Source organism: Salmo salar, chromosome ssa17 (genome assembly GCF_905237065.1).
Source record: "Salmo salar chromosome ssa17, Ssal_v3.1, whole genome shotgun sequence".
Taxonomy (NCBI): domain Eukaryota; kingdom Metazoa; phylum Chordata; class Actinopteri; order Salmoniformes; family Salmonidae; genus Salmo; species Salmo salar.
This window is the reverse complement of record NC_059458.1, coordinates 72032843-72051746: the sequence shown is the minus strand read 5'-3', so window position 1 is coordinate 72051746 and position 18904 is coordinate 72032843. Positions and strand designations below refer to the sequence as shown.

At 46.6% G+C, this 18904-nt stretch overlaps 1 protein-coding gene across 2 annotated transcripts in view; it reads right to left on the bottom strand.

Annotated features, from left to right (window-relative positions):
• Positions 1–18904, bottom strand: part of LOC106576477 (plexin-A4) — a 643097-nt gene that overhangs the window by 31314 nt on the left and 592879 nt on the right. For both annotated transcript variants that reach the window (XM_045700071.1, XM_045700072.1), the window contains exons 23-27: positions 18729–18795; positions 17386–17532; positions 15137–15296; positions 9035–9138; positions 655–754 (exon numbers count right to left, since the gene is read on the bottom strand). In XM_045700071.1, the coding sequence (XP_045556027.1) occupies positions 655–754; positions 9035–9138; positions 15137–15296; positions 17386–17532; positions 18729–18795 (578 nt within the window). The remainder of the gene's footprint in view (positions 1–654; positions 755–9034; positions 9139–15136; positions 15297–17385; positions 17533–18728; positions 18796–18904) is intronic.

Below are 18904 nucleotides of genomic sequence, written 5' to 3'. Positions count from 1 at the left end.
TAACAGAGCCTTTACATCTGTTAGTGACATATGGAGCTCAGTTAGTTTGAGGGATGAACAGTGTGTGCAGGAGAAGTCTGTTGGTTTCTGTGGTGAAGGTTTAGAGGGAGGATGAACAGTGTGTGCAGGAGAAGTCTGTTGGTCTCTGTGGTGAAGGTTTAGAGGGAGGATGAACAGTGTGTGCAGGAGAAGTCTGTTGGTTTCTGTGGTGAAGGTTTAGAGGGAGGATGAACAGTGTGTGCAGGAGAAGTCTGTTGGTTTCTGTGGTGAAGGTTTAGAGGGAGAAGGTGCTGTTTAGCCACGTTTTTTAATTAAAATCCTGGCAATGGAGCTTGTGCATTCGCAACAGGGAATACCCAGTGTGTGTGTAGGTGTGAACGTCTGTGTGTGTGTGCTGATGTGTGTTTGTGTGTGCATGTGAGTGTGTGTGTGGCTGACTCTGGATCCCACTCCGAGAAGGACACAGTTCTTCCTGTTTAACGCTCAGCCACACAGACTGCTGGGATATGGGGGGGGGGACATAATTGTTTTAGTTCCAGGAGGACACTCCTATCCAGGAGAGAAATCTGGAAATGTGCCGGAAATGTGCTCCTCTCTCTCTCTCTCACACACACACACATAAAAAAAAAACACATATTGTCACGTTATTCATACCGTATTTACTGGCTGAGGTTCTGGACACAGTTGAGTTGTTGACCGAGTTGTAGGCCGTCACCTGCTTGGGGACCAGGGCCATCACAGAGTTATCAGGCACCTGCAGAGAGCGGGAGAGAGAGAGAGAGAGAGAGAGAGAGCGAGAGAGAGCAAGAGAGAGAAAGAGAAAGTGAGAGAGAGCAGAATGACTAATCACCATCCTCAATGAGTGCATTCTGATTCTGCCAAGTGCATTCTGAATACATAACAATCCCCAATGAAGAGAGATGTGGCACTCAGCCACTAAACCCCGGATCACCATACAAATCACCATCCACACGTCATCATGTGTTTATCCTCCATCTAGAACAGCTATGATTGGATGCTCAGGAAGCCTTTGTGATTGGCCTGTGTGATCTAATCAGCCCATACACATATGATTAGTGGTAGTGAACGGGGGTGATGTATATCACTATGTGTGAGATGGGACGTCTCAGCCTCCCATTTCAATAATACCCCTCTTCTGGGGCGAGGGGGGAGTGTGTGTGTGTGAGAGAGAGAATGAGAGAGAAAGAGAGATGGGCTCCTACTTTTCAACACGACAGAAATTGATTCAATTAACATAACTGGGAGAGGGGCTGATCCCAGCCGTGCACAAACACACGTACATGTACGCAAACACACACACTCTGCATAATTTCACCAGCGAGCCCCCCCGGCTAAGGCAGGGTTAATTGAAGAAGTGATCTCTTTAATAGAGTGGGAGGGGTGTGTATGGGGAATAGGGGTGCAGGGCTAAGAGTCTCAGGTGTGTGTTTGGGGTTATTATTACATCATTTCACCCGCTCCCCAATCCACTCCTGGTGCATAATGTGTTAGTATCATGACAGGTGACACCCATGGGAGGGTCCAGGGAGATTCCACAGGGATCCAACTACCCCCCTCTAACTCTACAACATGGTCCCTAAGCAGTAATCCAACTACCCCCCTCTAACTCTACAACATGGTCCCTAAGCAGTAATCCTACATGTTTACTAGTTCATATAAAGATGTGTGTGTGTGTTTGGTGTTGTAATATTGGGAGGGAGGAGGAGAGGTGGGATGGGATGTGAGATGACAGGTGGGTCTGGGTGGTTTAGGAAGAGGAAGAGGAGGAGAAGAGAGACTGTTGTCTCATTAAACTGATGGGATGGCCAGATCATATGTCAGAGCAATGCTCAGGGCTACAATGTGATTCTCCCTACAGTCAATAATATATACATATTAATATATGCTATTTAGCAGATGCTTTATCCAAAGTGACTTACAGTACAGTGAGTGCATACAAACTTCTATTTTAGCAGAAAGGGCATTAACTTTAGTTTCAACCAAAAGTGAATGGGTTCTATGCTAACTGTACATAGGGGGGATAGAAATAGAATAGTTATATCTAGGAGGGTGAATGGGTCTGTGCTGTATTCATAAGAGCCCATTAGGATGACAGTTAGCAGAGTCTAATTCCATTCAGAGTGCGCTTTGATCCCATTCTATATTCCATATTTCTGTATTACATTATACCCATTATAACAAGACAGACGTGGGACTTCTGGAGGCTGTCAAGAGGGGAAATCTGTCTGACCAAAGTCGACAGTAATCAATGATATTCATGTTTTACTAGGTCACTAAGACATTCATAATATATAAGTGTGTAACCTCTTCCACTAACGATGGTGTTGTACAAAATCTACGTCATATAAACTGACCTGCTGGACCAAAAGTGAACAAATGACTGATGTAGACAGAAGATAATCGGCACTAGATAATACATCATAAAAATATAGCGTCATCTAATGTTAGTTTGGTCAAACGATGAGAGGAACGTTTTGGAGTGGGCTGACTGGAGTGGGCTGACTGAGTGTTTCCAGTCCCACTCCTTTCCTCCTTACATCCCTCTCTCCTCCCTCCCTCTCCTCCCTCCCTCTAACAGGCTTTGAGTGTCTGAGTCAGTTTTTTTGTCAAGGAGAACGCACCCTGCCTTCCCCCTCCTTCCCCTCCCCAGCTGAAAACTGAATTAACTTCTGTCTTCATTATCTCATTCCGGTTTCCAATCAGGCTTCTAATCCATTCTACCTCGCTGTCTCGACCACCACACCCACGACATCCCACTCGCCGCCGTGACATTTAATTTAAGTGTCATGCGGCGGGCAGACCCCCCCCTGAGGTGTCCACATTATTTACACCATAAGGAACGTCGCTCTGTTCCTATTTCCACCGGTCCATCATTCCGGCTCGCTGGAGGGACGGTTGCCAAGAAGGGAATGTACCAATCAGCAGGATTTGTCATAATGGGGTTGTATGTCTGTCTGTCACTGTTCATGCGTGGCAGGTGTACATATGACAGGCCTGTCTGGTGTATGTCCAGGTGAAGGTTTGCGTGTGTGCGTGCGCGTTGTGTGTTTGCATATTTAGGAATAGTGTCATGTTGTCCATGCCTGGAATGGAGCTAGACATACTGTATGTGTGTGTTCTGAGCATGTGTGTCCACCTATGCTAATGCCTGTGTTCTAGTGTGTAAAACTCCCTATGAATGTGAAGACAGATGGACATCTGAGTGGAGCACATCAGATCTTAACTCCTCTCCTTTGGTCTCCTCTGATCAGACAGAGTTGCCATGGCGTTACGACCGCCTGCCCTTTGTTGGTCATCTCCCTGCCTTTAATCCACCCTCCCTCCCTCCCTCGGCTGATTACTTCTGGGGTGTCTAGTCAGTCAGGCCCTGATCCTCTGTAACAACCTGGAAGTGCTCTGACAGGCCCAGTCTATTACAGGGGTCACAGGTCACGGGGTCAGAGCCAATAAGGCAGAGAGGTGGGAGAAAGTCATGACTACAAAAGCAATAGTCTCTCTACTGATCGTCATCACTGCTGGTTCTACAGGGTGATAGGAGCAATGATATAGTCGGGTGAGACAACTGCCCTTTTCCAAATGTTTTCTGAACGGTGTATGGAGGGTATTTTCAGTTCCTCTAATGAGTGTGCTGTAGCTATAGAAATAGAATAAACAGAGTCCACTTTTTCTGAATGAACATTTTGCTTTTCTTGGACAATGCTGTTTTCTTTTCTATACTATGATATTCTATTGTCTGAATGAAAGCTGTAATCCTACAATAGAAGATTCAAACACTAAAAACATTGTATCTAGGGTTGCAAAATTTCCCCAAATTCCCCAGTTTTCCAGAAATCCTGGTTGGAAGATTCTTGAAATTACGAGGGAATCCCGGAATCCTCCAACCTGGATTTCTGGAAAACCAGGGAATTTTGGGAAAGTTACCGGAATTTTGCAACCCTGATTGTACTGTCTAGGGTCCTGATCAACCCTGATTGTACTGTCTAGGGTCCTGATTAACCCTGATTGTACCGTCTAGGGCCCTGATCAACCCTGACTGTACCGTCTAGGGCCCTGATCAACCCTGATTGTACCTTCTAGGGCCCTGATCAACCCTGATTGTACCTTCTAGGGCCCTGATCAACCCTGACTGTACCGTCTAGGGCCCTGACCAACCCTGATTGTACCGTCTAGGGTCCTGATCAACCCTGACTGTACTGTCTAGGGTCCTGATCAACCCTGATTGTACCGTCTAGGGTCCTGATCAACCCTGATTGTACTGTGTCTACATGAAAGGATGCTGCATCTGAAGATAACAATCACTCAATATATTTTCTACCTTTGTAGGGGATTTCAAACTGAACATCCATTTAAGTTTTTACTCTAATTACTGTTTTGAGATCTAAAACCGACCTTGCTCTTTTGCTCACAACATCAAATCAAAATCAAACTTTATTTGCCACATGTGCCGAATACAACAAGTGTAGACTTTACCGTGAAATGCTTACTTACAAGCCCTTAATCAACATTGCAGTTCAAGAAGAAGAAAATATTTACCAAGTAGGCTAAAATAAAAAATGTCAGAATAAAAAGTAACACAACAAGAATAACGAGGCTATATACAGGGGGCACCGGTACCGAGTCAGTGTGCAGGGGTACAGGCTAGTTGAGGTAATATGTACATCTATGTGGGGGCGAAGTGACTCTGCATAGGTAACAAACAAGCAACGAGTAGCAGCAGTGTACGGGGGGGGGTCAATGTAAATAGATAATTATGAATTGTTCAGCAGTCTAATGGCTTGAGGGTAGAAGCTGTTGAGGAGCCTTTTGGTCCTAGACTTGGCGCTCCGGTACCGCTTGCCGTGCGGTAGCAGAGAAAACAGTCTATAACTTGGATGGCTGGAGTCTGACAATTTTATGGGCTTTCCTTTTGGACACCGCCTATTATATAGGTCCTGGATGGCAGGAAGCTTGGCCCCAGTGATGTACTGGGCCGTTTGCACTACCTTCTGCAGCGCCTTACGGTTAGATGCCGAGCAGTTGCCATACCAGGCGGTGATGCAACCGGTCAGGATGCTCTCGATGGTGCAGCTGTAGAACCTTTTGAGGATCTGGGGGCCCATGCCAAATCTTTTCAGTCTCCTGAGGGGGAAAAGGTTTTGTCGTGCCCTCTTCATGACTGTCTTGGTATGTTTGGACCATGATAGTTCGTTGATGATGTGGACACCAAGGAACTTGAAACTCTCGACCTGCTCCACTACAGCCCCGTCGATGTTAATGAGGGCCTGTTCGGCCCGACTTTTCCTGTAGTCCATGATCAGCTCCTTTGTCTTGCTCACATTGAGGGAGAGGTTGTTGTCCTGGCACCACACTGCCAGTTCTCTGACCTCCTCCCCATAGGCCGTCTCATCATTGTCGGTGATCACTGTTGTGTCATCAGCAAACTTAACGATGGTGTTGGAGTCGTGTTTGGCCACGCAGTCGTGAGTGAACAAGGAATACAGGAGGGGACTAAGTACACACCCCTGAGGGGCCCCAGTGTTAAGGATCAGCGTGGCAGACGTATTGTTGCCTACTCTTACCACCTGGGGACGGCCCATCAGGAAGTCCAGCATCCAGTTGGAGGTGTTTAGTCCCAGAGTCCTTAGCTTAGTGATGAGCTTCGTGGGCACTATGGTGTTGAACGCTGAGCTGTAGTCGATGAACAGCATTCTCACATAGGTGTTCCTTTTGTCCAGGTGAGAAAGGGCGGTGTGGAGTGCGATTGAGATTATGTCATCTGTGGATCTGTTGGGGCGGTATGCAAATTGGAGTGGGTCTAGGGTGTCCGGGAGGATGCTGTTGATGTGAGCCATGACCAGCCGCTCAAAGCATTTCATGGCTACCGACGTGAGTGCCACTGGGCGGTAATCATTTAGGCAGGTTACCTCCGCTTCCTTGGGCACAGGGACTATGGTGATCTACTTGAAACACGTAGGTATTAGACTCAGTCAGGGAGAGGTTGAAAATGTCAGTGAAGCCACTTGACAGTTGGTCCACGCATGCTTTGAGTACACGTCCTGGTAATCCGTCTGGACCAGCAGCTTTGTGAATGCTAACCTGTTTAAAGGTTTTGTTCACATCGGCTACCAAGAGGGTTATAACAGTCATCCAGAATAGCTGGTGCTCTTGTGCATGCTTCAGTGTTGATTGCCTCAAAGCAAGTATAAAAGGCATTTAGCTCGTCTGGTAGGCTCGCGTTACTGGGCAGCTCGCGTCTGGGTTTCCCTTTGTAGTCCATAATAGTTTCAAGCCCTGCCACATCCGACGAGCGTCAGAGCCAGTGTAGTAGGATTCAATCTTAATCCTGTATTGATGCTTTGCTTGTTTGATGGTTCGTCTGAGGGCATAGCGGGATTTCTTATAAGCGTCCGGATTAGTCTCCCGCTCCTTGAAAGCAGCAGCTCTAGCCTTTAGCTCGATGAGAATGTTGCCTGTAATCCATGGCTTCTGGTTGGGATATGTACGTACAGTCACTGTGGGGATGAAGTCATCGATGCACTTATTGATGAAGCCGATGACTGATGTGGTGTATTCCTCAATGCCATTGGATGAATCCCAAAACATTTTCCAGTCTGTGCTAGCAAAACAGTCCTGTAGTGTAGCATCCGCGTCATCTGACCACTTCCGTATTGAGCGAGTCACTGGTACTTCCTGCTTTAGTTTTTGCTTGTAAGCAGGAATAAGGAGGATAGAATTGTGGTCAGATTTGCCAAATGGAGGGTGGGGGAGAGCTTTGTATGCATCTCTGTGTGTGGAGTAAAGGTGGTCTAAGATATTTTTTCTCCTGGTTACACATGTGACATGCTGGTAAAAATTTGGTAAAACTGATTTAAGTTTGCCTGCATTAAAGTCCCTAGCCACTAGGAGCACCGCTTCTAGGTGAGCATTTTATTATTTGCTTATGGCCTTATAGAGTTGGTTGAGTGCGTTCTTAGTGCCAGCTTTGCTTTGTGGTGGTAAATAGACGGCTACGAATAATACAGATAAGAACTCTCTTGGTAGATAGTGTGGTCGACAACTTATCGTAAGGTACTCTACCTCAGGCGAGCAATACCTCGAGACTTCTTTAATATTAGACATCGCACACCAGCTGTTATTGACAAAAAGACAAACATCCCCACCCCTCGTCTTACCAGAGGTAGCGTCTCTATTCTGCCGGTGCATGGAAAATCCCGCCAGCTCTATATTGTCTGTTTCTTTGTTCAGCCACGTCTCGGTGAAACATAAGATGTTACAGTTTTTAATGTCCCGTTGGATAATCCTAATAATAGGTCATCCTTTTTATTTTCTAACGATTGCACGTTAGCAGGGAGACTGGAAGGCATTGGGAGTTTACTTGCTCGCCTCCGGCTTCTCAGAAGGATCGCCGATCTGCGTCCCCTTTTCCTGGTCGTCTTTTCTTCATGCAAAAGGTGTGGATCTGGGCCTGTTCCAGTGAAAGCAGGATTTCCTTCTCGTCAGACTCGTTAAAGGAAAAAGTTTCTTCCAGTCCATGGTGAGTAATTGCTTTTCTGATGTCCAGAAGTTATTTTCGGTCATAAGAGACGTAGCAGCAACATACATAATAAGTAAAAAAATAAATTACACAAAATTCAAAAAGCATATAAATAGCACAATTGGTTGGGAGAATGTAAAAAGTCAGCCATGTTCTTCGGCGTCAACTATTAGTCTATTGGCTGGAGAAATCAACATAGTCCATTTAGAACTGTCAAAGGATGTGCGTGTTCATTCAATAGCTTGGCAGAGGCTTTTAAGCCTGCTAAAACAGAATTCTGCCTCTTCTTCCTCTTCCCTTTGTCTGCGGCCATCAGACATTATTGAAACGGACTAATACACGACTCTGAAAAACATTCTGCCTGACTGATCCAACGGCATAATCAGTCCTACGCATCAACAACCTAAACCAACATGATCGGACACAGGGCGTGTGCAATACTGTCAGGTTGTGTGCGTAGACATCTTGTGAAGCCTCTAGTCTCTTTGGTACTTTTACTCTTGTAATATTAGTTTAGGTGCTTTCCTACCTTCAACTCTGGCTCGCAGAGTTCTAATCAAAGTCTGATTTTTAATGAGTTTCTGTTTCCTTCAGTGTTTGGGGGGAAATAAATGTGGTAGTGGGTAAAGGTGCTGTCTGTCTGTCGAATGGCGGCGTTTGGAAACAGAAACAACAAAGAGAGCGGCTGATGACTCCTGAACTCAGAAGGCTGGAGAAGCGAGGGAGGAGGGAGGCGGGCGGTACAGATAAAATCAGTTAAACAAATAAACTAACTCAAAACACAAATCTCCCTCCGGCTCTGTCTGATGAGATCAGGAGGTCTATATGAGAAAAGAGCCGTGAGTGGTGTGTGTGTGCTTTGCAAAGAGACCTTCACAGGATAATTTATTTGATGAAACATTTATGAGGTTGAGCCAGCATTTTGACTGGCTGATTAGCTGCAAAAGTTTACGTGGAAATGGAATGACACTCAGGTGGAGTGAGTTTACCTGTGAGTGAGTGTGCAATATGAATTTATCTAGTGTACCATCTACATTATGGTAGTACATGGAAGTCAATCATCTCAAACATGTATTTACCTGGAAGTGGATACTCTAATGGTTAAAGCCTAATCTGGACCATGGGTTTACCTCTAACTGAACACTATGCAGCATAATATAAACATGGAAACATGGTGCACCACACTGTATTATACACTATGAGAGGGAATAGTTTAGTTTTGAGATTGCAAATACACACTGGAGGGGAAAACAAACTACAGTTAATTCCATTCATCCATTTTGCTTGTCTCAAACAGGCTTTGTTGGTACACTAGCAAATCACCAGTCCCTTCTGTACAGCGTACAATCTTCTCCACTACGGATCAGTGTACCCTATAGAAATACAATGAATTATACTTCTACCCTCTCCGTCCTGAGTGAACATGGGTATGACTCCACCTGTAGATATGCATGTCCCTTGTAGTATAGATATGTGTGTTCTAGATAGTGATGCGTGTACCTGGTAGTGAGCAAGCATGTTGAGTCTCTTCCAGTCGCTCTCAATCTTGGTAGAGAGGTCTTCGTCCATCAGGATCGTACGCTGACCTCTGCCCTGGCGCCACTCTGTGAGGGGGCAAAGGTAAAGACAGGTTAGGGCACTATAGGGAGAAAAAGAGATTTATATCCAGCCTGCACAGAATGACCTTTTCCACAAGATGCAGTGATCACTATCACATAGTGAATCCATGTCACGCTCTCTTTTTGTACACTCCTTTGATGTCACACACACAGCCACAAAGTAATCAAATCTGATTTTAAACCTATTTTTACAATATAGCCAGTTTTGACTTTCTAGATGGCCCGTGTTGTGAAAAATCGCTTATTTCTGCCTCCGGGGCAAGATTCATGACAGTGAATGTCAACCTGCGTCACATACACACTGGTTCTACAGGAGCCATGTATGTCTGGACTGTGAGAAGAGAAGGTGAGTGGCTACAGTGAAACAGATCTGGAGTTCCTGGAATCCTTCCTTTGAGGCCAGCATGAGATACCCAGGCTACAAAGTAGCGATACCGAGAAGTAGAATGAGTGTGACAACGAGTGTTAGTAGCAAGAGAGAACGAGAGGGAGGACAAGAAGAGATAGAGGAAAAAGAAAGGGAGGAAAATGAATCACCCACTCTGCTCTTTGATAGAGAGCGGTTCGGGGGCCTTCGCTGGGCCCTCTCGATCGATGGATGTGATTACCGCTGCTAGCCAAGGTCCCTACTTCCTCTTTCATCTGTGGCGGGCCCCTGGCCCCCACGCTGAGTGCTCTCCACCATCGACCAGCGCTAAGCCCCCTGCTGAACTGTCTCTTATTGTCATTACTGGAAACTAGCTAGGGCAGGAGAAACCACACCACCGCTACCCCATTCAGCTGGGCTTTCAGTCTCAGCTAGAGATACCACACCATTGCACCCTCAGGAGATACCCCACCAAAGCATCCTAAAGAGTAATCCAACCACCGCACCCTTCAAGAGAAACCATACCACCGCACCCACTCGAGATACCACACCACCTCCAACAGATACGCCACCCCAAAGACATACGAAATAGCCCACCACCCTCACCACTGTAGAGAAACCCCACCACTGTATTCCCTCACATTATAATGAAAATAAAATATATTGTGGAAAACAAACAAGGAGGTGATATTCTTTTGTTTGCCGCATTTGAGTTTATATAAGAATGTGTCACTGTGTCGGTGTTGTTCCCGCCTGGCGTCGGCCACTGTCATCATCTATTCCAATCACAAATAGACCAACAAAGCAGCAATCACAGGGCGGATGATGAAACACGTCCTAGGAGGGGTGAGGAGAATAACTTTGGCATCAGAAATCTCCAGGAAACACAAAGCCTCCTATTGTTTTCTCTCTGTACTGTACATCTTTCCATCAACATGCAAATGACCTGAGTCTCCAGTTGGGCCAGAGTAAACAAACCAAAGGAAGAGGAGAGAGGGAATTGGAAAAAAGGAGAGGAAAGAAAGGATGAAGTTGGAGAAAACCAGAGTAAGATGAGATTGCCCCTATATCCCAATCCTCCCAGGTCTCTCTGTGTGGAGCCCAGTGTTGTAGATGATGGCTTCGGGGAGTGGAGGGATTCTAGAACATCGGAGCTCCTACAGTGAAGGTGAAGGTTATTGAGGTAGTGTTGTTATACTGCAGAGGGGGGAAGCAGTGAAGGTTATTGAGGTAGTGTTGATATACTGCAGAGGGGGAAGCAGTGAAGGTTATTGAGGTAGTGTTGATATACTGCAGAGGGGGAAGCAGTGAAGGTTATTGAGGTAGTGTTGATATACTGCAGAGGGGGAAGCAGTGAAGGTTATTGAGGTAGTGTTGATATACTGCAGAGGGGGAAGCAGTGAAGGTTATTGAGGTAGTGTTGATATACTGCAGAGGGGGAAGCAGTGAAGGTTATTGAGGTAGTGTTGATATACTGCAGAGGGGGAAGCAGTGAAGGTTATTGAGGTAGTGTTGATATACTGCAGAGGGGGAAGCAGTGAAGGTTATTGAGGTAGCGTTGTCATACTGCAGGGGGGGAAGCAGTGAAGGTTATTGCGGTAGTGTTGATATACTGCAGAGGGGGAAGCAGTGAAGGTTATTGAGGTAGTGTTGTCATACTGCAGAGGGGGAAGCAGTGAAGGTTATTGAGGTAGTGTTGATATACTGCAGGGGGGAAGCAGTGAAGGTTATTGAGGTAGTGTTGATATACTGCAGGGGGGAAGCAGTGAAGTTTATTGAGGTAGTGTTGTCATACTGCAGAGGGGGAAGCAGTGAAGGTTATTGAGGTAGTGTTGATATACTGCAGGGGGGAAGCAGTGAAGGTTATTGAGGTAGTGTTGATATACTGCAGGGGGGAAGCAGTGAAAGTTATTGAGGTAGTGTTGATATACTGCAGGGGGGAAGCAGTGAAGGTTATTGAGGTAGTGTTGATATACTGCAGGGGGGGAAGCAGTGAAGGTTATTGAGGTAGTGTTGATATACTGCAGGTGGGGAAGCAGTGAAGGTTATTGAGGTAGCGTTGATATACTGCAGGGGGGAAGCAGTGAAGGTTATTGAGGTAGTGTTGATATACTGCAGGGGGGAAGCAGTGAAGGTTATTGAGGTAGTGTTGATATACTGCAGGTGGGGAAGCAGTGAAGGTTATTGAGGTAGTGTTGATATACTGCAGGTGGGGAAGCAGTGAAGGTTATTGAGGTAGTGTTGATATACTGCAGGTGGGGAAGCAGTGAAGGTTATTGAGGTAGCGTTGATATACTGCAGAGAGGGAAGCAGCACACACATGCATACACACACACACACACACACACACACACACACACACACACACACACACACACACACACACACACACACACACACACACACACACACACACACACACACACACACACACACACACAATTCACTCCCCCCACCCTCACACACGTACCTATACCTCCCCACACACATCCCCCCCACACACACAAAGCAGGTCTTGCTTGGATTGGTTCTCACGCCCTGTCCCCTTCTATCGTGCCTCCCTCAGGGGGACCCGGCATGGGGAATTAAAAACAATACCTGGGACAAAAAAACTCTTGTCAAATTTGTTTTCAGGAGAGCCTGCAAGATGGAAACTGAGGATTGTCAATATGGGGGAGGAGGTTGGGGGAGGGTTGGGGGAAGAGTTTGTCCGGACTCGGGAGGCCCGTTGATCTGTTAGTGGAATCATGCAGAGATGCTTCCTCTCCCCCTGAGTGGACCGTTCCATTCTGTGTAATATCCTTCTACCTATTGTCTTTTATACGATACATAAATTACACCGCTTTCCTCCTAAACTACTTCTTGTAGTCCCAATGCCCCCCCCAGACGCAGTGACAACATGCAGTGAGAAGTTCCCCCTCAGACTAAATGTCCAATTCTCTATAATAATAATAAACAATAAGACAACACACTGCCCATTGGGCGCCATGAAACAATTTCACAACGGAGCGCTCGCCAAAAACCTAAACCAATCTCTTCACTTATCAGAGAGACATTCCCCCTTCACAGCTCCATATGCCATTATAAATATATTATTACTAAGAAAACACACACACACACACACACACACACACACACACACACCCATCCTGATATGTGAATCCATAAAAAGGCTCCCCACTCACCGTCTACCTAGAAAGACCTGCCGAAATTGATGGAATACAATCAGGAAATAAAACACACACACTTAGGCGTGATAGGCCGTGCAGCCGGAAAATGTAGTGCCAGGATGTTGTATTGTGGGACTGAGAGACTTATGTCTTCGTATAGCAGAAAGGGATTGTCACCTGTGCTCCCTCTCCAGCCTCTAGGTCACCAGGCTGCTCGTTACGGCGCACACCTGTCACCATCGTTACGGCGCACACCTGTCACCATCGTTACGCGCACACCTGTCACCATCGTTACGCGCACACCTGTCACCATCGTTACGCGCACACCTGTCACCATCGTTACGCGCACACCTGTCACCATCGTTACGGCGCACACCTGTCACCATCGTTACGGCGCACACCTGTCACCATCGTTACGGCGCACACCTGTCACCATCGTTACGGCGCACACCTGTCACCATCGTTACGGCGCACACCTGTCACCATCGTTACGGCGCACACCTGTCACCATCGTTACGGCGCACACCTGTCACCATCGTTACGGCGCACACCTGTCACCATCGTTACGTGCACCTGCGCGTCATCAGACTCACCTGGACTCCATCACTTCCCTGATTACCTGCCCTATATATGTCACTCCCTTTGGTTCCTTCCCCAGGCGTCATTGTTTCTGTTTCAGTATCCTGTCTGTGCATTGTTTGTGTACTGTTACGTTTATTTATTAAAACACTCAGTCCCTGAACTTGCTTCCTGACTCTCAGCGCACTCATTACATGGATGTACATGGGGAGCAGATCAGCTCATCACTCCTCACTACTACAAACAGAGACAATTAGTCATTTATAACACCATTAGGAAATAACCTTGGTGAAGAAAATGACAACCCAGTCTACTGAGAACAGGAAGTAAGAAAGAAAGAGAGAAGAAGAGAAAGCTGGAGTAAAAGAAAAGAAGGCCGATCTCTTCAGTTTCACAGAAAAAAAATATAAGATTGAGGAGGTTTGGGGATCTGAGAGCCTCTCCATTGATTACTTGATCAATCATGTGAGTCAGAGTGTGGTCAACAGGGCTGGATCGATGGGGAGTCGGGGAGGGAAGAGAACAATCACACAGCACCAGTCATAGGAGACAGAGAGAGGTCTGCTGGACTCAACTCTCCTGAGATCTAGGGAGGGAGGCTGGTCTTTTGTCTCATAGGAGCCAGAGAGAGGTCTGCTGGACTCAACTCTCCTGAGATCTAGGGAGGGAGGCTGGTCTTTTGTCTCATAGGAGCCAGAGAGAGGTCTGCTGGACTCAACTCTCCTGAGATCTATGGGAGGGAGGCTGGTCTTTTGTCTCATAGGAGCCAGAGAGAGGTCTGCTGGACTCAACTCTCCTGAGATCTATGGGAGGGAGGCTGGTCTTTTGTCTCATAGGAGCCAGAGAGAGGTCTGCTGGACTCAACTCTCCTGAGATCTAGGGAGGGAGGCTGGTCTTTTGTCTCATAGGAGCCAGAGAGAGGTCTGCTGGACTCAACTCTCCTGAGATCTAGGGAGGGAGGCTGGTCTTTTGTCTCATAGGAGCCAGAGAGAGGTCTGCTGGACTCAACTCTCCTGAGATCTAGGGAGGGAGGCTGGTCTTTTGTCTCATAGGAGCCAGAGAGAGGTCTGCTGGACTCAACTCTCCTGAGATCTAGGGAGGGAGGCTGGTCTTTTGTCTCATAGGAGCCAGAGAGAGGTCTGCTGGACTCAACTCTCCTGAGATCTAGGGAGGGAGGCTGGTCTTTTGTCTCATAGGAGACAGAGAGAGGTCTGCTGGACTCAACTCTCCTGAGATCTATGGGAGGGAGGCTGGTGTTTAGTCTCTCTGAACACTGCTGTAATTTGAAGAAGAAGTCTTGAGAATCAATGGGTGTAGATCACAGGTGTCAAACTCATTCCACAGAGGGCTGAGTGGCTGTGAGTTTCTCGCTCCTCCTTTGTACCGGACTGATGAATTAAGGTCACTAATTAGTAAGGAACTCCCCTCACCTGGTTGTCTAGGTCTTAATTGAAAGGAGAAATCAAAAACCAGCAGACACTAAGCCCTCTGTGGAGTGAGTTTAACATCCCTGGTGTAGAGGAACATGAGAACTCTCAAAATGGCCTCCACATGTTCAATAACTGAAGACTAATCAACACCGATTGGTCCACGTGATGGAAAAATAACTCAATGTTCATCAATTAAAAGCAGAAAATACAATATATATTTGCAATAATAATTCCAGGTGTTAACCTTTTCAACTCCAGGGAACATTTTCTCCATTTTTACGCGTATATGGTTGCTGTAGAAAAAGGGGCTCACTGACTGATCAGACTTGTATTCACCCGGCACAAAACGGTCCCGAACGGATTTCCAATAAGAAATGTTTTAGTTTTCCATTGCATAACATTTTGCTACAGAGTGCCCTAATGAACGGGGATCTTACCTAGGTCCATGTCAGAGGCCTTCTGTCGGTGGGAGTGGGGAACGTTCTTGTATATGGCGTCCAGGATCTTTTCCTTCACCTGGCTGATGGAGTCACAGTTCAACACCTTCACCTGGATCTCAGGGCTCTTCTCATTGTCCGGGTGGATGCAGTTCACCACCTGTAGGGAACAGGGACAAGACTTGGAGTTATACGCCTGCTATTACAATAGGAATACAGTTCACCACCTGTAGGGACCAGGGACAAGACTTGGAGTTATACGCCTGCTATTACAATAGGAATACAGTTCACCACCTGTAGGGAACAGGGACAAGACTTGGAGTTATACGCCTGCTATTACAATAGGAATAGAGTTCACCACCTGTAGGGACCAGGGACAAGACTTGGAGTTATACGCCTGCTATTACAATAGGAATAGAGTTCACCACCTGTAGGGACCAGGGACAAGACTTGGAGTTATACGCCTGCTATTACAATAGGAATACAGTTCACCACCTGTAGGGACCAGGGACAAGACTTGGAGTTATACGCCTGCTATTACAATAGGAATACAGTTCACCACCTGTAGGGACCAGGGACAAGACTTGGAGTTATACGCCTGCTATTACAATAGGAATAGAGTTCACCACCTGTAGGGACCAGGGACAAGACTTGGAGTTATACGCCTCCTATTACAATAGGAATACAGTTCACCACCTGTAGGGACCAGGTACAAGACTTGGAGTTATACGCCTGCTATTACAATAGGAATACAGTTCACCACCTGTAGGGACCAGGGACAGGTATTTTTCTATAGAATAGAGAACCACATCAGGAGTTGATGAGGGATTCAGGTATGCTGTGTCTCAGTTGATAATTATATTGGAGATGGAGACACATTCTGTGGGATGACGATAATTAAACTATGGCGTGGTCGTTGAATATCAGGTTTGAAAGAGGCCATTCTGTATCTGTCAAGTCTGGTAAAGTCTTTCCTGTAATAGAAATGGGTATTCAGAGAAACTGGCCTCCCAGGGGGGGCCAGTCTGACACGGCATGGCTACCTTGAGTCGATGAGTGGTTAACAAGCTAATTATTATCGCATGGTTATTATCATTCACAGTGAATACATCAGCCATCATCATCAGCATCATCATCATCGCCATTGAGGCTCTCGCCAGATGTAATTACATGGTCCAAGGGAAAGAAGGAGGACATTTACATAAGAAAGAGGAAATAAAATACTTTATGGTCCCATGCTGTTGCCAGTACAATTCTATACCTCTATCGTTGGGCAGATAATTACATGTTGTAAAAGGGCCATTCCATCATCAATCCTTCTAGATTGATTGAGACAGAGATACTGTTTCTCACGGCCAACTGAAATAACTCTATTGCTCTCCAAGCAATCTGAGCCACACTGTGTGCTTCCTGGGAATGGTTTGATTTGTCTTACAGAGACATTGAGGGGAGCTAGTAACAAACTGCCTGGCTGGGTGTCTTGTCTTCCCTCAGTCAGCTCAGGTCACAGTGGTGGAGGAGAGGAATGAAGGTGATCAGAGAGTAGAACAGAAAGAGAGACCAGGGAAACAACCGGTCTTCCTGGCCTCCTCCCCCTCTTCCTCGCCTCCTCTCCCCTCTTCCTGGCCTCCTCTCCCTCTTCCTGGCCTCCTCCCCCTCTTCCTCGCCTCCTCTCCCCTCTTCCTGGCCTCCTCTCCCTCTTCCTGGCCTCCTCTCCCTCTTCCTGGCCTCCTCCCCCTCTTCCTCGCCTCCTCTCCCTCTTCCTGGCCTCCTCCCCCTCTTCCTCGCCTCCTCTCCCCTCTTCCTGGCCTCCTCTCCCTCTTCCTGGCCTCCTCTCCCTCTTCCTGGCCTCCTCCCCCTCTTCCTGGCCTCCTCTCCCTCTTCCTGGCCTCCTCTCCCTCTTCCTGGCCTCCTCCCCCTCATCCTCGCCTCCTCCCCCCTCATCCTCGCCTCCTCCCCCCTTCCCTGATCTCTAACACACTCCCTCCTTTTCCCTGCCTCCTCCCCCCTCTTCCCTACCTCCTCCCCCCTCTTCCCTGCCTCCTCCCCCTCTTCCCTGCCTCCTCCCTCATCTTCCTCGCCTCTTCCCTCATCTTCCTCGCCTCTTCCCTCATCTTCCTCGCCTCTTCCCTCTGTCAGCTCCGGTCTCTAAAAGAAAGTGAGGTCAGTGAGCCCTCTTCCAGTCAGGCGTGAAAGGAGGCGGGTGGCTGGGTGTTACCCTTGTCCCCCTGGGGGGCGTTGACCCTTACCAGCATCTTGTAGTCGATTTGCTGTCTGATGAGTTTATCCTCGCTGAGCGAGTAGCGCGCCTCACCAGTGATGGAGTCTATAGGCCCCTTCTCCATCTGCTGCTTGATGGCACAGAAGAGGGAGAAGAGGGGCTCGCCTGCACACTCCTGTGTAGAGAGAGACAGACAGATAAACAGAGAGACAGACAGACAGATAAACAGAGAGACAGACAGACAGAGACAGACAGACAGAGAGAGACAGAGAGAGGTTGGTGTCAAAAATATAACCTTAACCCTAAATTTAACCATAGCTCCTAACCCTAAAACGAACCCCATTTCCTAACCCTAAACCTAATTGTAATGCCTTTTCCTAACCCTAAACCTAATTGTAATGCCTTTTCCTAACCCTAAACCAAATTGTAATGCCATTTCCTAACCCTAAACCAAATTGTAATGCCATTTCCTAACCCTAAACCTAATTGTAATGCCATTTCCTAACCCTAAACCTAATTGTAATGCCATTTCCTAACCCTAAACCTAATTGCGATGCCATTTCATAACCCTAAACCTAATTGTAATGCCATTTCCTAACCCTAAACCTAATTGCGATGCCATTTCCTAACCCTAAACCTAATTGTAATGCCATTTCCTAACCCTAAACCTAATTGTAATGCCATTTCCTAACCCTAAACCTAATTGCAATCCCATTTCCTAACCCTAAACCTAATTGTAATGCCATTTCCTAACCCTAAACCTAATTGTAATGCCATTTCCTAACCCTAAACCTAATTGTAATGCCATTTCCTAACCCTAAACCTAATTGTAATGCCATTTCCTAACCCTAAACCAAATTGTAATGCCATTTCCTAACCCTAAACCTAATTGTAATGCCATTTCCTAACCCTAAACCTAATTGTAATGCCATTTCCTAACCCTAAACCTAATTGCGATGCCATTTCATAACCCTAAACCTAATTGTAATGCCATTTCCTAACCCTAAACCTAATTGCGATGCCATTTCCTAACCCTAAACCTAATTGTAATGCCATTTCCTAACCCTAAACCTAATTGTAATGCCATTTCCTAACCCTAATTGTAATGCCAACACTAATTCTAACCTTAACCCTAAACCCCCTAGAAACAGCATTTGACCCTGTGGGGACTAACAAAATGTCCCCAGTTGGTTCCATTTTAGTTTTTTTACTATTCTTGTGGGGACATGTCCACACACACACACACACACACACACACACACACACACACACACACACTTTACCATATTACACACTCTCACAGACATGAAGCTAAAGGAGCTGAATGGGAGAACAAAGCAGAATGTATCAGAGTAAAGTGCAGACATTGACCTTTAGGAACTTGTATAGCAGGAAGGTGAACCAGTTAGTCAGCATTTTCTCTGCCACAGACTCCGTCCTGAAATCAACAGAGACATTCCATCAACATACCATCCCTCACAAACATCAGAAATACTCAATAGATCATCAAATATTCCCCACAAAACCAGGACTGTCGTAATGAATAG